General features: G+C 33.1%; 1 protein-coding gene and 1 long non-coding RNA gene across 2 annotated transcripts; one reads left to right on the plus strand and one right to left on the minus strand.

Moving 5' to 3' along the window:
- On the plus strand, positions 1 to 19,352 carry LOC147064218 (transmembrane reductase CYB561D2-like). The gene is made up of 2 exons (XM_085958790.1): positions 1 to 303; positions 11,438 to 19,352. Exons 1-2 carry the CDS (start codon positions 76 to 78, stop codon positions 11,957 to 11,959), a joined length of 750 nt encoding a protein of 249 aa, XP_085814916.1. The 5' UTR covers positions 1 to 75; the 3' UTR covers positions 11,960 to 19,352.
- On the minus strand, positions 736 to 3,409 carry LOC147064219 (uncharacterized). Its single transcript, XR_015071986.1, has 3 exons — positions 2,930 to 3,409; positions 2,451 to 2,676; positions 736 to 2,336 (listed from the first exon to the last, which is right to left on the minus strand). It is a non-coding gene; the product is annotated as an uncharacterized LOC147064219 (long non-coding RNA).
- Positions 19,353 to 19,818: the final 466 nt, after the last annotated feature.

Here is a 19,818-nt window from a genome sequence, read left to right on the forward strand (position 1 = left end):
GGTTTCAGTTGACACTTTACATCGACTGGCATTTCGTTTGAAAATAAATAAAAAGATTATCATATTTATCGTCAGATGGAGCATTCGAACGAAGAAGGAGATCAAGATCTCGACGAAATGGCGAGGATCGGCGATTCATCTGAAAGTTCGCGGCTTGTAAATCCGCCGACAAACGCAAATCTCAATATTTTAAATATTATTAGTAACATATGTTGCATTGTTTTCACGACTTATATATTTTATCTGAGTTTCGCCAATGGAATAGTTCTGTTTTCGTTTCATCCTACGTGTATGACAGCTGGGGTAAGTCAAAAATCAACAAATTATCTTAAAATAACTTTTCTTTTTGTGATAGCAGTGAAACATACTTGATGAGTAAATTTTTATATTATGGAAGTAGGAACCTATACCAATTGAAGATCTTGGCATAAAAACAGCAAATGTCACAAAGGTCATTTTTTTCAGGAGAGGGTAAAAACATAATATCTTGGTTGTCAAACACATTTTTAATAATTTGACAATGAAGATTCATGGAGGAGCCTTATATGCACTGTATGTATGTAAATAAAATATCAAATTGATGTTTGTTAAATAGATATTTAAAAAGAAATGAATGTGACATTTGCTGTTTTTACACAATTTTTGGACCTTTGTCGTTTTTATAACAAAATTGAAAACATGGAACAGCAAATAGTATGAATAAAATTATAATTTTATTAAATAAAACAAAAAATATATATTTCTGTTATTTTTTAATCATAATACTACATTTAAGAAGGTTTTGACACATCATAACCAATTATTAAGCTACGTACTTACATGTTTTAAAAAAATCTTCAATTAAATATTTAAAATAAAATCAATCATGTGCATATTACTACTGATTAGTCTTGATCACTCACACCTTCACTGTCTTCTTCAACGTTATCATTTGTATCATTGTCACACGGCAAATTTTCATAAAATGATGCATTTATTGGATTTTGTAAATACTTAGTTAATTTTAAAATATCTTTTTTCTTTGCGCCTTTCAATGGAATTAAGCCATCATATGCTGGCTTAAATGCAATCGTGACTGGCATTTGATGTCTTTTCACTATATTGAATCTATCCCACAGTCCAGAGAAACTGAGATGTTTGCAAAGCACTTCTCCCTTACAATCCTTGTCTATTTTGTACATTCTAACTTGCCTAAGATGAAAATCTCTGCCGAAGGATGACTTAAAGTAAGGCTTTAACGTATCTTTAATATTTAAAAAATCTTTTTGCTCCGGTTTCTCCAGAATAAAGGGCCCAGGAGTTTTTCTGGCATCCAATACAACTTTATCCCAATCCTCTGGCACGTCTGCAAGGATTGTTTTCCTTGCACTGCTGAACAAATGAAAGTCAGCGTCATTTGGTAAAAATGTGTGCCCTCTGATAGGAAATATATGGATGACTCGTTCAATTTTTTTTAATACATGTACCACCATATACCAAAACCAAATCATAACAAAATTTTTGTTTTGTCCAGCACATCCGTCACTCAAAATATACAATGTTTTCGTGCCTGCTGGCAGATGGTGGTTTATGTAATGTAGTAACAAAGATGTTACATCATTTTGACCTCGTTTGGCGAATCCTTCATGATACGTGTACATATATACATCATTTCTGGCTAGGTCATGTATCCCAAAAATGTAATACCATAGCTGTCTGGAATAAAATACCGCATTTGTTACCATATTCGGTAAAGGCAAATTTTGCATAAAATCAAACGATATGACTGTGGTATCACTTGAACCACTTGCGAGTTCTTTTAATCTTCGCTTCGTTGTAGTAAACTGTTGTGCTTTAGCCAGGTGAAGTTGATAATCTATCTCAATCTTACGTTTTTCATCTTCAGAGAGATCGGGTAATTTCAGTTTGGTTGTAACTGAATCACAGTATGAACACGTATCGCTTCGAGGAGCTCCAAATGACAAATTATATCTAGTTGTAAATACTCTGTAGTATGTGTCATAGTTTAGTTGAAGCCTGTATTTACTTAAAAACATCTCGTGCATTTTCATAATAGTCAAATTTTCCGGAAGATACCTAACATTCTTATTTTTCGCGAAAGAATAATGACTTTGACGTGCCTTAAATGATTGTATATGAATGTGAATCAACTGAATCACTGATTCAGGCACTGCTCTTGGGCGATTTGGATGCTTTCCTCGTTTGTCCATAGAAGCCGAACCCGAAAATGTGATGTTGTCTTGAATACGTCGCAGCCGGGAATGCGTAATACCATGTATTGCCACAAATGCCTTCATACAGACTTCTTCGTTAATACCATCAGATGTAGATCGTATCTAAAGTAAATAAAGAGAAAAAATAATTAGTTTTTCAAACACATTATCATTAGGTATAATAGGTGTAATGCCTAATTTGAATGTACATTTTTTATTAATTCAATGAATACTCACTTTATATTTATATGATGCTGAATGCTTGAATATACCATGATCATTGACATCATTTATTATTATCGGAGTATTTTTTCTCGGACGTCTTCTCTTGATCGGTACTACTTCTATACATCCAGATATATAGCCATCTTGTTGATTTTTAGAATCCATTTCATAAAAATTCTCAAATATTTCTTTCCGTAAATCTTCATTTATTTTTGTAAAACAATGAAACCTCTTGCACCTGGAAACATAATAATCAATTAAGTACAATCCTACATAATATACTTTATTACAATCATACATACATTTACATAAAACAACATAGTAAATACAATGCTTTGCATTCGAAAGAAGTCATAACTTCAAAGTAATCACAGCCATTGTGAACTAAATTTAATCACACAAACTATTCAGCATGGTAAATATTTTAGTACGTATTAATAATGTATAAGTTTTTAATTGAATATATGTTATGAAAACATAATTATTCCTACCTGCAATCTTCACCGATAACTTTTTTTGAGAGTCGTTTCCCAACATGATTGACATGATCACTTCCCTTTATTTTGGCGGTTTTTATTAATGTTTGCTTGGTTTTATTAACTTTTCTCTTACGAGGCGTTTCGGATGTCTGTATCCTATTACATTCCATGATAAAATATACAAACAATCGTTAAGGAACTTCATAAAATGGCAATGCCAATGACTGAACGAATGAAAGATAATTTTGACAGGTCAGGCACTAACAAGTATGGAATGTATACTAACGCCTAACGCCGCCTGGTGATAAAAGTGTGGAACTACTGGACCTTTGTTGTTTTCAAACAAAATTCCTTGGACTATTGCTGTTTTTAGAAAAGTGGCATATTTTTGAGAGCGGATTTGAGGGACTTACGATTTTTTAAAAAAATATATCTTTGCACAGTTGTATGTAACCATACACAGGGAATATAGAAATGCAATAAAATGAAAATGGAAAAAAGTGGACATTTGATGTTTTTATGCCAAGATCTTCAATTGAAATGAATATTTCGTTCTTAATTCAAATTTTAAATCTAATTATCGAATCAATGACCTTACAATCCAATAAATGCAATTTCCTTTGTTTTCAGTTGAAAGGTTGTCTACTATATTATTATATTTGTTATCAAAGCACAGTGGCGCACCCAGGATTTATTATTGGGGGGGGGGGGGCGAAGGAGGAGAATGGAAATTAGTCCCATAGGCTCTTTTTCTTCTTCATATAAATATTTTTACATAACATTTACAGTTTCTCCTAGTTTTTATTAAATTGGAGGCATAGTGGCGGTAACCGTCGAGCGTGTCATCAGCGACTGGCGGATTGGAAGTGAACAGCGACCATGCTGGACATGTGTACCTAGTATGCTTAAACAGTACTTAAATAATATTGGCTGTGCTACCCGCTTGGTCTAGAGCAGTGTTTCCCAAAGTGTGGTAAGCATACCCCCTGGGGTACGGGAAGAGTTTGGTGGGGTACGCGCTGCACCGGGTTATGGCTACGCCTGGTGCAACAAGCATCAATACAACATCCATGCTAGAAGGTTTATCTCATGCGGAAGAAGAGCAATTGTTGGAATTATTAGCTTCAGACGGATTCTTGCAAAATAAATATAAGGAGTGTACTTAAACATCATTTAGGTTGCAAATGCAACATGTGTATCCAGTTTTAACAGAGAAATTCCTGAAATACATTGCCTATTTCAACTTCATATCTATGTGAAGTTGCTTTTTCAGCATTTGTAGACATTAAGTCAAAAAAAGGAACAGCCTTTGGGTGTGGAACCGCATCTCAGATTAAAATTAATAACCAAGGAACCAAATTATGATGATCTGTCGTTTCAACATAAATAATTTCATCCTTCTCATGGTTTATAATGAATGTTATTTTTTATAATATAACTTTTATTTATATTTTATTATGAATGAATTTTATTTTTCGTTTATTATTATTTTGTTTATGTACTACAAAAGGAATATATTTTGATTGTTATTAAAGTACTTATATGCATTTTGCTTTGACGAGGAGTTCTCAGTGTTATGAAAATTATAGAAGGGGTACACAGATGTCGAAAGTTTGGGGAACACTGGTCTAGAGAGCTACAATATTTATGCCGAATTCCACCGAAAAAAATGTTCTTTTGATTTACACTACCACCGTAGTGGGTGTAGTCGTTCTTTTCGCCGAATGTTTATCGCAGATTTTTGGTTTTTTAATATTGAGGTTTCAACATATTAATTGGAAATGGACAAAAAAGTATTATTGCTTTTAAATTATACACAACCTACTCAATACAACACAGCCTAATATCTCGTTTATCGGTCCTTTGTCTATTGCACTCGGTGTACCTACACCATGGCCCCCACATCATAAAACGGGCCCTCAGGCTAGGGCAGTGGTCGGCAAACTGCGGCTCTTTGGCCCCTTGAGTGAGGCTCTGCCACAGATGCTCTCTGCCATATTTGACATGGCTACAAAGAAGAAGCAAAGAAAATTGAAGAGGATAACCGTAAATGTAATGTTGAATAGACCGAGACTTTATTCAGCGTTTATTCAAAACTTAAATGGCTTACCGACCTTTATTTATGTGTGGGGAAAAATTAGCGCATTCAAATTTAGAGAGATACTACAACTAAAAACTCGTAATTTTGTGCTAAATATTCTGTCGATGATGCAAGGAAGAAAGCAGCTGAGGAGAAGAGTCAAGAATTTTAATTAAGAATTTAATTAGGTACTGAATAAAATCTTTCAACAATGTTAATATTGCAAGTTTTGTGGTTAGTAAAAAGATTTCCAAAGGAAATCAAGAGTAAATTGAGAAATCGATTTATTGATGAGAACCTGGAATCGTGCTTAAAATTAAATCAACAACATACGAACCTGACTTACCCAAACTTTACAAGGAGATGCAAGGCCATTATTCACATTGAGTTTGTCAGTCATTGTCATGATTCAATTTTATGGATACCTGACTTAAAATTTAATTTTTATTAATAAATAAGATCATTATTACGTATGATATTCTGTTTTATTCAGTGTACCTACCTATAATTTAATTAGGACTTAAAACTTTAACTAAAGTTTATTAAGTAAATTAGCAGTGTACCTACTTACTACCTACGCATATAATTTCAGTTTAAGAAATTTGGCTTTCAAAAGAAATCTCAATCGTTGTACTGTTGATATTTGGCTCTATTGACTAATGAGTTTGCCGACTGGGCTAGGGTATTTGACGGGCCCCCTATCCACCGCTTAGATTAAAGGCAGTGTGAAACACTACATTAACGTTTTTCAAATTGTGTTTTAGTTCAAATTGAGGGTACTTATACAGTGAATTATTGGCGATTTTCAATACATCTACTTTAATAATGGAGCTGTCGAGTATCGACATATAATAATCTGAAAATATATTGGACAATTATATAATTTAAAATGTTCATAGTCATGAAGTGTAATAGCGACTTTTTTTACTATTAAAGATAATTTATGATGTGTGTTTATCTCACTTATCTGGTCAAACCGACACGCCGGCCCCCCACAGCCCGGGTCCCCAAGCTAGAGCCCTGTCAACCCTCCCCAGCCATCACCTATACCCAGGGCTTTTTTTAAAAAAAAAAAGGTGCCGGAACTCACTTCATGTCAAGCTTTTTACTAAATAAAATTATATTCAAATGTCACTTAAATGAAATTTAAAGGAGCTATGCCACGAAGCGAACAAAAAAAGGTTGATTTTTACGATAATTTTTTATTTTAGTCAAAACAAAGCTACAGAAACAATAAAATACATACATTATATTTGAAATATATTGTACAAATAAGACTAAATTTAAAATATAATTGTAAATACATATGTAATGTATTTATTTATGAACTTGAATAAAAGTTTAGAGTGATTTCCAAAGTTTTTTCCAATTCTCGTCTGATACATCATCTCGATTCCTTTTCTTAGTGTTAGAGTCTAAGGCCGAATGTCTTCCTTTAAGTAACCACCTATCAACATATTTTGAAGGATCGAAAAGTGTCAAGGGTGGTCCCACGAGTTTGATGAACAAGAGTGCCGAAACTGTTTTAGTGTTTAACGAAGCTCTTGTTGGGGTAATAATAAGATTCATTTGCGAAAACCCCCGTTCACATTCACTTGAAGAAATGGGAATAGAATTCAGAGCATATACCAAACGCAAGAGTTTTTCAGAATATGTCTTTTCGAGAATGTATTCGCGAAATCCACGAATCATTTCTCGTTCATCTAGTTGTAGCCTGATCGAAATGTTTCTAATTTCCATCTCTCCAAATGTCAACCGATTATCAATGTCTTCAGGCCAATATTTTTGGTCAAGTACGCGAGCCCAAAGTGCAAACTCAACATCTTTATTATCTAGCAGCCTTTTTTCAATTGACGTTTTCAACGTGGAATAAAATATTTTCGGATCAATAGGAGGATCATTTTTAGAAACTTTTTCGTGAAGTAAAACTCCACGAAAATGCAGATTGCTTATAGCAGCTGCAGCACATTTATAATAGGGTCCAAAATTCTGTTTTCTTTCTTCAAAAACTTGAACGAGTTCATTTATTTTTCGATTTGCAATGTAAAGGTTCACATTGCGATTTTGTTACTAAGAATGTTGCTAAGTTAATGTTACTAAGAACTAAGTTGTGACTAAGTTCCGACAATTCTTGGAGAGCCAATAAAAATGCTGTTGATGTTATTTTGTTCTTTAAGCCACTGTAAGTACACTTGTCATTTTTATCTCTTGTAGGGTCATTCATCGCTTCTTCAAAATGACGCACAAGGGATTCATAATTATTCCACACAGCCGAAACTGAACGAAAACTAGATGCCACCCATCGGGTACTTAAAATTCTTCCGATTTTCAGTACCTCAACGCCTAGTGATTCTGCACATAAATGCAACTCTCTATTATTTTTCGGCGACGCGTGTTATAAAACATAAAGTTTATCAATAAATGATTTGAATCTATTGATCCCTGAAATTTTCTTTACAACATCACTTACTGATAATTCTAATCTGTGATTAGTACAATGCCAAACTATAATTGAAGGAAATTTTTCTGTCAGCAATTTTTTCACTCCATTTTTAGAACCTAACATCACAGCAGCGCCGTCGCATGCAACCGAAACTAAATATTTTTTTAAATATTCTTCTGTCATCCCATATAAATCCAGAGATTGGAGTAATGATTCAAATATTCCTTTTGCCGTTACGTCTTTAAGTTCAATCAAATCCAAAAACAAATTAATTGGTGAATTCAACACTTTCGACACAGCATCGAACATACACAATGAGGGTGGTTTTTTGGCTTATGGTGGTAGACTCATCAATCGATTCGATTGAACAATTTCTTTGAAAACATTTTTTCTCATTTCATCACATATATGATTTACAATGTTAATACATGCGTTAGTGGAATGGAGAATATGACCCATTTCGATCCCATTTAGTTCTTGGAGATTAATTTCACTTTCAAACATATTGAATGATTGATTTTCCTTAGCTACTTTATATGCAGTTCGAAAAATGTTTGCTGTTATTACTTTTTCGCGAGATAACGATTTTAAAAAAGTATTTTCAATCTGCTTTTTTTTGGCTTCAGAAATGATTTTTAACGCTGCTTTGTGTGCAATAGATCCTCGGTGATCGAAAAAAAATTTTCGAAGTGACCCCAATTGTAGCTTCCTCTCTTTCCCAGAATACGTGATTTCATTATTGGCCCATTCTTTGGATATTTTCATTCCCATTGTCGTTTCAGTTCCAAGAGTTCCAACGTTTCTGCAAATTGTGCAGCCAAGTTTCATTTTGTGTACGTTCAACCATTCGTTTTTTGAGCAAAGTCGTTTTTTTGATCTAATGACCAGCAGTCTGGCCAATCGTTTTGAGTTCAACCTTGATCCCCGAGATCAGCTCGAGATGATTCAGGAACATCTACATGTACCGATATTTCCATATCTTCTGTCATCGTTTCTGTTACTGTTTTGAGCTTTTTATTTGCGGAATCGGCGCCGCTGCCGGTGGTTGAGAAGTAACAGGAAATTTTTTTCATATTTAAACTTGGGTTGCACTAAATAATATATAAAATAGTTGCACAACACGTAATCGTAACACAAACTGACTAAACAAACGTAAATAACAATATACGCAGATGCCGCCATGCGATAAACGTCAAACTGTCAAAATCATAATACGCAAAGACATACGTATGAAGCTAGTTACATACGCAGGTTTGCTATTTAAACTATACGGTTACTTCACTAACACTAACACGCCAACATTCAAAATGGCTTCCACCTGTACCTTATTTTATCATTTTAACGAATTATTATTGTAATTACTTAAGCGCAAATATTTTTTCGTTTAATTGATTTTGAAATAAACCGTGAAAAAAGGTGCCGGAACGCCGTTCTACCGCGTTAAATGGAAAAAAAACCCTGCCTATACCACTCCAGAATTCGGGTGGACACCGAGAATTTCATTAGGGAACGGGTTTCTAAAAAAACCTGACATCAGTGTTTCGAAATTTTTGTGTTAGAAATTAAAATCTAAGAAATTTTACTAAAAAGGGTGCTGGAGAATTACAAATCATTTTTTGCCGTGTTGTTTGTCTAATCCCAAGGTATAGTTTATTGTCTTTCGATTTCAATGTGTAAAATCATTCTGATGATTTTCATATTTTGGGGGGGGGCCAAGGCCCCCTGCCCCCCTCCCCCTGGGTGCACCACTGTCAAAGCATATTGTTAAACCAGCTTTATTTATATTGCCTTAGTGTGGTACTGCTTGTATCCATTATACTTAATTCAACTATACAATTATTTAATTCAAAAATATAATAGGTAGGTAGGAACTTACATTGATATTATTATGAAATTAAAAAAAATATAAGTAGCCATTCAAAAATAGAAAAAAGCATATTTTTATGTCAACTTGGGGATACTTAATCAACATAAATTATTATTTTAACTGATTGGTTGACAATTTAATACTATATTCAGTGACAGTCTGTAATATTCAATGACATTAATATGGACGAATCATCTGGAAAAGAAAATGACACTCGCTTTATTGTCGGGTCTGCCGAATGGCATAATCTGTTCTAACGCCATTACAATAAAGGTGATATTGCTATAAATTCCTGATGCTTTTTGTTGGGTCTGCCGAATGGTTTGGTTCGAACGGGTTCGCTCAAATGAACATTGACATTAGAAACACTGCTCTTACGCCATTACAATAAAGGTCATATTGCTATAAATTCCCGATGCGTGATATCGCATAATGGAAATTGCGTGACATCTACATATACATGCGATTGCGCGAATTTACTTGCTTGCTACTGTATTGAGTGCGTCGTCCATTAATAATGTCATTGGTAATATTAATAAAACATTGAAATTTGAATAAAAAAAACATTCATTGGTAACATAGTTTTTGAAGTAATTTAAGTACGTGAGATCCCTTATTTTATTTACCCGATAATTGTATAAATTCATTACATGATCAATAAGTATAGTTGAATTTAAATTTAATATATCTAGATTCCATTAAGATTGGTGTAAAACTATGAAGAGATATTTTTCTATCATGAGAGATAGCAAATATCGACATTGTCTCAAATCTCAGTGTTTCATATCTCATCACGTATGGTCATAGTCTCATTCATGTTATTACTAGCAGAGCCAGCAGGCGGTCGGCAGTCTGTCTCGCTAGGTCTTGTAGACAACTTGGCGTCCTAATGACATGGTGTTGGATTTTAATATACTTGTGAAGAATGTTTTCCCTTCGGGATGGATTTTCATTCGCCTCATACAGATTGACATTTTGCTGATTTGTCAGTATTACGATTTGCAAGTCGTCACTGCCAATATAAATTTGGGGTCATATGCATAGTCCATGGCGAGACGAGTCGACCAGATAAGTGAGATAAACACATATCACAAATTTGATTTAATAGTAAAAAAAAATGCTATTTTCCATCAATAATATTTTTATTTAAAATCATATGGTTGTACCGCGTACATCATTTGGAAAAGGCTATTGTAGTGTGTCACACTGCCTTTATCCTTACCGATAGGTAGGGGGTTCGCCAAAGATCCTAGGCCCGTTTCAGGATGTGGGGGCCATGGCGTAGTCTATCCTAGAGTCTGGCCTTTAGAAAATCGTTTGACACCACCTCAGGCTGCTAGTCCTAGCAGAACAGCTGGCAATTGCCGATTGCTACCACTGAAAAAAATATTACGTCTTAAGCAGCGTTCCCTCTAATTATTTTTCTATTGTGTGTACAGATCATAAAGTTATCCGAGCTGTAAATTTTGAGAAAAAATTATGTGCCAAATATTCGTCATTTCTTGTGCAGATAAATGAACTTGTCAATTTAATATGTTACAAAAGAAAGTGCCTACCTAACAAGGAACTAATTATTGTGAATTGTACAATATTCTTACCGTAATATGTTGGTGCTCCGACTGGTATCACAATACTTCTTTGAGCGACCCAGACTTTCCTTCTCGATCTTCCGCTTCTCTCAGAGCAGAATGAATGGTGCCCCCAGTCAGCTCTTTCACTTAGTCGCTCCAGCGCACAGACGATCTTCTGCTTCACTTTCCCTGGAGGACATTCAAAACCACCAGTCTCTCCAGGTTGTCCGATCTGCACCAGACAACATGTCCAAAAATCTACAAAAATTCTGTGTACGGAAATTAGAAACATTAGTGCATACAAATTATTAATAGTGCACATGCTTATTAATACCTTCAAGGGACCCTTGATTTTGAGTTATCTCACCGAAAATCTCATTTATCGTATTTGGGTTTTGAGTTCTTCTTTATCTCTGACGTTTCGGACCCATCTTCTAGAAATAGCCTCCGCAAGGATTCCAACACATTGTTAAAGCTTTAAGCAAATCTCACTTAGTATTAAAATCACATCTTATTCATATTTCACAAAAAAATTAAGTATATAAATTTGCATTTTCAGTGGCTCATGTTAATGACATCGGCGGTGAATTCCATCTCACCGGGAGACGTCGCCACCGACTGGCTGCCCGTCCGCAACCGAACAACTCGCCACTGGATTCTCCAAGCCTGCGGTCTCACTTTCACCTCGATCGGATTCTTCGCAATCATCGCCAACAAAATAATCGCCGGAAAAGATCACTTCACATCGCTCCACGGCTGCTTCGGATTGACTTCTTACATCCTCGCGATTGTCGCTTCTTGCGGCGGTATTTCTGCATTGTACAGCATGAAACTTAAGAAATACATGCCGCCTGTGTATATGAAGTTGATTCACAGCTCATTCGGAATCGTGACATTCGTCATAGGTATGGTCGCTATATCTCTCGGACTGTTTTCCAAATGGTACAAGGGCAGCGAACTTGTTCGATATATTGGTATTGTACTGTTGTTTATAATTACAGTCTTTACCATATTACGCCCGGGAGTAAAACTTTATGCAAGGATCAGGGAAAGAATTACCTATGTCAGAGCTTCTAATTAAATATATTTACAAATGCTTGGCACTCGTTCATCATACAGAAATGTGTTGTATCTAAAATAAGTAACAATATTTTTAATAGGCTAATTAATTATTTGGATTTTAAAAAAATCTACAAGAGTATTCTATTTGAAGTTTGTGTCGTGGACGATTCACTCAAATAGTATTTACTTCAAAAATGTTGAAGAAAACCTTCTGTGGTATCCATATCAAAATCACTTGTATGAGTTTCAAGTTGTCATAGTTGCTATTTTTTGACTATTCATAGTTTATATGAAAATTTGGAGACCAGCAGGCCTATGTTATACCTGGTGATATAAAGTCACCCGACGACATGACGTAATTGTGACGTAAGCCAATACACGCTCGAGGCAAGCTACCCAACACACACTGCTCACCATAGATATTATTATGCTGAAACACCTATTTGTGTATGGGGACAATGAATAACGCCAGTATTTGACTAGCGTTATTTTCTCGAATGCTATTATCACTCCGGTAGTATGTCACAATGATGTCATATGACGTCATGTCGACCGGGCGACTACAACTCGCAAGTTCTAACATAAGGCCCCAGCTTCACATTCATACATTTGAGGGTCAATCTCTATGTAGAAGAATGTTTTCTTCAACACCTTTCATTTAATCATACTCTAGTTTACTGAAAAACTACATAAGTAAACAAACATTTAATAAACCTAATTGTTTATTAAGTTCTAAAAGTATTTAATCAAATTATTATACTTGTAGCTTACTTTTATAAAGTATAATTTCACAGCTTTATTTCCACGAAATTATTTTTACTTATAACTATCTGTGATGAGGAAATTTGGTGAAAATAATATGTTTACTATTAAATAATTTTTTTTATCAATCGGTACTTTTACCGAAAATATATCGAAAAATAACAACTTGCCTGTTTTATATTTCCATATAACCAGTGGCGGCTCTATCACTTTTCAAATGGTGATGGTATGGCTTTTTTCAAAAACCATACAATCAATAAATTTATTATTCCCTTATTAAAAGGAAGGACATTTAAAAAAAATGCTTTCAAACTGAAATAGTATCGAATTTTAGTAGATATCTATATAATATCATTGATAATATTAAATAATAGGTAGGTAATACATACATGCATTTTTATTAGAAATGCAATCCTATAGGCACGGTGAATCGGCATCGATACAGAAACATAATGACAATATTATGTTCACGCATTATACCCTATTAAACATGTGCATGGATTTACCGCTGACAGTACGTATTATCGCGGCCATAAAAAAAAAATGCATGCGTAAACACGTATTATCATGCAAATTGCAAGGTTGCATGCATGAATCAAAAAAAATCAGAAGCTTCTGAATTTTCACACAACAGTTGCAAGATATCTGCGCCTGCGTAGTAGAACGATAGTGACGAACCTGCTGGTAAAAAAACGAACTACACCGCAGGGCATTTTTGACGTTTACTAATATTCACAACCAGTTAAATAGCACCATAAAATGATATCAACGCTTCTCGCTTCAAAAATGAGATTGGCAAGACAGTCAGCACTCTTATGTGTAAACAGTTATTATCTTGGTAGTTGAATTTACACACTATCATTGCCAGTAAATCCTTGCACGTGTACAGGCGCTATTATGAATACTAACGGTGATTTCTTCAAAAATACCCATTGTGGCATGAATTCAACACACAAGCTGTCAAGTTGAATATATAATATATATATATACATGTATTTCATTGTACACACATTGAAGCATTAATGCTGCAGATTCTTATGTGATTGGGATGGCCTGTGAAATCACCGCCGCTGACTTGATTGCATCAGCGGAATAATAAATGAATTTAAGTAGGTACCTACATATTTAATTAACTTCTATGGTAGGTATATTGATTAATTTATTACATAATAAATATGTCATGTAATTATGTAGTTAGAAGAACCGCTGATGATAATGAAACAAATGTTTGTTATCTATTGTTATTTTCATTTTATTATTACTGGGTACCATCCCCTTCAGCCCTTAAGGTAGAGCCGCCACTGCATATAACATTCCAACAGATGTATATTCTTCTATATTCTATTATACCTACTATAAAAATAATATATTTCTGTAATCTTTATTTTTATTTATAAATAATGTATTATCTACTTAAGACACTGCTTTAAAATAATAAAAATAATTTGCAAGTAGTTAATTCAAACCAAAGATTTATTATACATAATTTTATGTATTATCTACTCACTACTACGCACAAGAAACAATATATATTTTTTATATTTAATCATCCATCAGAGTTTAATAAATAACTTTTTATAAGTATAATATACATCCATCTGATAATTTTTATGTGACTAATGTCACATATTCCATATCAGCCAAAACTAATTGTGATCCTGAGATAATAGATTTGTGTTGAATGCTTCATAAAAAAAAGTATTACCTAGTCATGATAGGAAATGTCAATAGTTCATTAACGCTGTCAAAGATTAAAAAAAAATGAATACATGCAAAGCTTATGTAAGATTTTATGTCAACGTTCCGCGATAGTATTTTTCCTTAATGAGAATATGTTATACGAATCTAGATAATTAAATGTCATTTAATATTTTATTCTTTTACCCATATAGTATAGTCTATAGGCTGGGTCTTATTTTTTATATCGTATGACAACCCTAGGTGGCAACCCATAAACAGTCGGTACTCCATTCATATCATCGGTCTATCTTGTAAATCCCATTTTCGTAAAACAAAGCTGCATAAATCATGTAAAATCACCAAAAAAGTCTTGAGATTTCATTTTAAGCTGTCCAACAAAGCAAACCACCAGTCGTTGCGTTTGCCGTATGCTTCTCAACCCTTCCGTTTGGTACGCCTGTGCGGGCCATAGAGTGGCAAAAAAACATAACGGCTAATGGTTATGTCAGCGGACAGCTTCAAATGAAAATTGGACAGTTTTTACTATCTCGTGAAAAAAAGATGTGTTGGATTTACATGATAGAATGATGATATAGTAGTCATTGATAGCTGCACCTCTTCTGCGCTTTAATTGATTGCTAAGAATTATTCTTTTTCATCTATTCATACGGTGCATATAACCTTGCCAACGCAGTCTCCCAATCTTGATTGATTGTGAACTCTTCAGCAATCTTCATACATGCCGCAGATATTAGCATTATATCTTCCCCTACAATACTGTTTGCTGTCTCTGATTTCCCCATAGATACGGCGGAGAATTTGTCCTTTAAAAATCTTTAGGACTCATTCATTCCGCAGTGTTGTCAGGGTTTCCAAGGTGTAAGATTTACTACTGTACTACTTCACAACAATTTTTTATTCAGAGAAAACATATAATAATTATGTAATTAGTACATAATATGAATACGTGTATTAATTAAGGCGCTAAGTACCAAAAACATAAAAACTGACATTTGTATAGAAAAATGTTCTACATACCCAACGCCAATAACTTCAACTATAGTCTAAGTGCCTCAAGCAAGTCAAAAAAATACAGCAAATTAATTAAACCTGTCGATGTTGTAAGTCCGTTAGCGTGTTTTATTTATAATAGTGTAAGTAGCACTGCAGTGGTCAACGGCATTCAATATAAAATAGCTGACGGTGGTGTGTTGAAACTTGCGAGTTCTTAATACCTAAAATTATAGAAGCTGCCGTGATTGATTCACACTGTAAAACTACATTTTTCAAAAGGTCTGCTTCATGAAATTTTACTGCAATGACTCGGTATTTTGTAACTACAGGCAATACTACTTTTTGGTACTTAGAGCCTTATTTAATACACGTATTCATATTATATTTCTTCACACTTGTCACACTTCACTTCACTCTGCAGGCCTTTTCCAGTGAATTCCATAACTTGGTCATTTGACCTCTGCCCCTTTACCTGGCACACTCCTGAAATCAAATAACCTTTCGAGGCTTTATAGGCCACGGCAAAATCAGTGTGTCCGATGAATCACATAATATGACAAAGACACACGGAGAGGACAATCTATCGCTTATAAAGTTATATAATGCCGTTAATTGTTATCGAGACTAATTCACTCTAAATTCATAAATATGGCTATATTTAGCATTATTATTTTAGGAATTAATATTGGAATAGATTTTATTATTTTTATTAATACAAATTTTGAGGTTATATATTTTATATCTCGATGTAAATGTCAAAACAATCTAAATGTGTAGTACCTATACATATATTAAAATCCCACTACTGATACAATAAATGTGGCCAAAATAGTATTTTCTTAGTATATAATATATCTCTTCTTATACTATAAAAATGCCAATTACTTAAAAAAAATATAGGTACTTAATTTCACAATATTCACAATGTGTTACATTAAACATGAATTTTATATTTTGTAAACTCTAATCTATTTTTTTTTTTTAAATCTTATATATTTATCACTATCTGCCTGGTAACTAGGTATGTTCCTACATTAAAATATTAAGTTTTTTTTATCAGTAGTTGGTATTCATGAAGATATATTATTATTTTTCAAGTTTTACTTAAAACCGTGGTGCTCAAATTAAAATATTAGATAATTTTTAATTGAAATGTCTTTTTATTAATTATTTTGTACATTCCTATCAAATATTGATTGATATATTTTTACATTCCTTTTATATTGTGCAATAAGGAAATTAATTATTTAAAAAATACTTTGAATGTGTGTATGAAATTGTGTAGTCGGTAAAGCGCCAGCTGTCTCTTAAGCCGTGGGTGCTTGTTCAATCTTATGTCTGGAAAAATTACATGTTGTTTTATCCAGATCAAAGATCCGATGGATTGGGTGGATGGCTAACAACCATTCGGGTATATGTATTAATATAATCTCCATTTTTATAATGTAAAAACACCATTCGATAAAATGAAAAATTCATGTGTTGTTTTACGATTTATAATTTTTTTATAACAATGGTTCAGATGTTGAAACCTGAGATGTGACAATTGGTCGTTATTTCATGACTGAGGATCATGACCACCTTCAAATTCAATCATCTTTTATGCAACCAAAACTCTCTACCCCTCTTTGTCCCCAGTAAGCTCCATCACTTGGTCACTCCAGCGTGCCGAAGCTCTTCCTCTGCTTCGCCACAAACCACCAGACTCTCCAGGTTATCTGATCTATGCCGTATATGTCTAAAAAAACTGCAGAATGTGTCTCCTGTTCCTTTATCTGGAGTCTCTGGTTCGTCCTGTGCTCTGTCCAATACCACATTTTAAAGGCGTCAATTTCCTTCCGCCCCCTTGCTCCCGGTTTTTTTAACATTTTTTATGTAAAAAATACTAGAAGCCTCTGACGTAACACGTCTCATTTTAATAAGACCATAATTAATGCCTCCAATATACATGCTCATACACTCAACAACGATATCCCTGAGGATTATTTGTTTTATAACTAATATTTTTGTGGTGAGAACGTTTTGAATAAAAGGAAACTGATATATTATTATAATAGTACCAATTAAAAATGCCATGTGATAAAATGGAGCATCACAGACTAATGTGCCGAATTTAAAACATTTTAATGATCTTACCCTTACTATTTTACTATCTATCATAAATACGATTTCTAAGCCTGTTATATTTTATATCTGATTTTATAATTAATCATTATTATGGCTTTATCCAAACATGATTAATTAGTTTAATTACAATGCTATGAATTAATGATAACAAGGCAGTTATAAAGTATATTATATAATTATGTAGGACATGAGATAAGTTTCCATTAATTTTAATGAAATATATTGTAATAATATGCAAAATCTCACTTGACGTAATTAATAATGACTTTTCCTTATCTATTAAGGAAAATTTGAAAGATGGTATCGGCTTAAAACATTTTTTCTAATTAAGACTTAAAAACTATCCTAGTTGTAATGTAATTTTTGTAAGATTTATTTTGACGTTTTGGACTGGCAAACTATGGGTTATAATATTATAATTGAACAATTTAGACGAATGTAATTATTTTTACGGTTGTTATTGTGGACTTGTACTATATTAAACAATAATGCATTGCCTTATCTCACTTGGCACCTTTTCTGAAACTTATGATAATGTGTGTTTATAGCAGTGGCGAGGGGTGGAGGTAGCGCTGTTAAGATTCAAAATAAATAGTGGCACACTAAACTTTGTCAGTCATACTTATTTGCTTTCATTGAACTAAGAATACATTTTTCAGATGGTGCTGCTTAGTTTTTAAAATTCAATTAAACCCTGCCAAAACCAAACCATAATAGTTTATGTATGCTATGGGCGATCTGACGCAAATCGTGCACACTTTTTCAATACTTATTTGTTGTAGTTCAATTAAGAATACATAATATTCAAGATGGTGTTGGTTAGTTTTTTTAAAATTTATTTATCCCTGTGGGTCTATTCTATACTTATCGAACACTAAATTGATACATAGTATCAAACTTAGGGTAGGTTTGTATCAAAATATTAGCACTTATTGTAACAATTACACGAAGCTGGTTTTTATTGTTGCAATAATTGCGATATTTTAACAGCAGCAAGATAGATGCTGTTAAAATATAGCACTTATTGCAACAATAAAAACCAACTTCATGTAATTGTTACAATAAGTGCTAATATTTTGATACAAACCTACCCTAAGTTTGATAATATTTATCACTTTAGCGGTCAATAAGCATAGAATAGACCCACTGCAACACCAAACTATAATCGAGCATACATTCTTTTTGAAATCTATTGGTTTTTATATATTTTCTCAGAAGTGTTTTCAAAAATTATGTATGTTCAATAATGATTGTATGTTAATTATGTATGTTCAGTAATGTTACATTCTTAAATCTTGTGAATTATTCGTTGAATAAAAAAAGTAATTAATTACAAACTATAATCGATAAAAAAATATTTTATAGAAAATGAATATTTTTTTACTATTATCTACTATGGCTTGGATTAGGCACAGGTTAATTGAATCTAAAAAATTAACAAACTCCATCTACACATTGCAATCTAAGTTCAATGAAAACAAATACGTTTTACAATATACGTACATACACCTAAACTATGACAATATCATAGTATATAAAATCCTGTCAATTCCATATTATTATTATTATGTAACTCTAATATTATCTTATCTGTCAGTGGCGAAGACTGCCTATTGGAGAGGTAAATGAATATACTAATAGTAAGTATTAACCAGTAAAGGTAAACAATCAATGACCCATCGTTTGCTGGTCCAGAGAAAAATGGCTTATCGGGGATTTTCATATTGTTTTAAAAACATATGAGTCAGCCGCTTATGTATTGTTTATAATACTATATTGAATGTTTGTATAACAAATATATTAAAATAATAAATAAATAATGAAGTCAAAACCAGCATATTTTTGTTTTATTATAATTTTAACATTTCCTTCACTATACTCCTGTGTTTGTGTTATTTTATTTATTTTCCCTTTCGAATACGTTAGTATTAGTTTTATTATCGAAACGAGGATAAAAATTAATATAATGCTTCATTTACAATAAAAATACGAGTTACATTAATGACTTTATTATCATTTATCGACCATTGAAGCTAAACCGTGTCCATGATTCAAATCCCGGTTTATGTATGAAGTGAATATGGGTTTTGAAAAACCTCAAAAACACTTAAAATAAACTTGATGCATTATTATTATACTATGGTCACAACCGTATAAGGAAAGATCTCTTTAAGTTGATTCCATTCGTGATAATATATACCTTTTTCTATCAGCATTGTGATTATCATCATCAACTCCTCTCCAAGCTAATTCAATTTTTTTGTAATATAGTAATTACCTCCGGTACATATAACA

Source organism: Rhyacophila brunnea, unplaced genomic scaffold (assembly GCF_057557595.1).
Source record: "Rhyacophila brunnea isolate RB1 unplaced genomic scaffold, BYU_Rbru_1.0 scaffold_8, whole genome shotgun sequence".
In the NCBI taxonomy this organism is placed as follows: domain Eukaryota; kingdom Metazoa; phylum Arthropoda; class Insecta; order Trichoptera; family Rhyacophilidae; genus Rhyacophila; species Rhyacophila brunnea.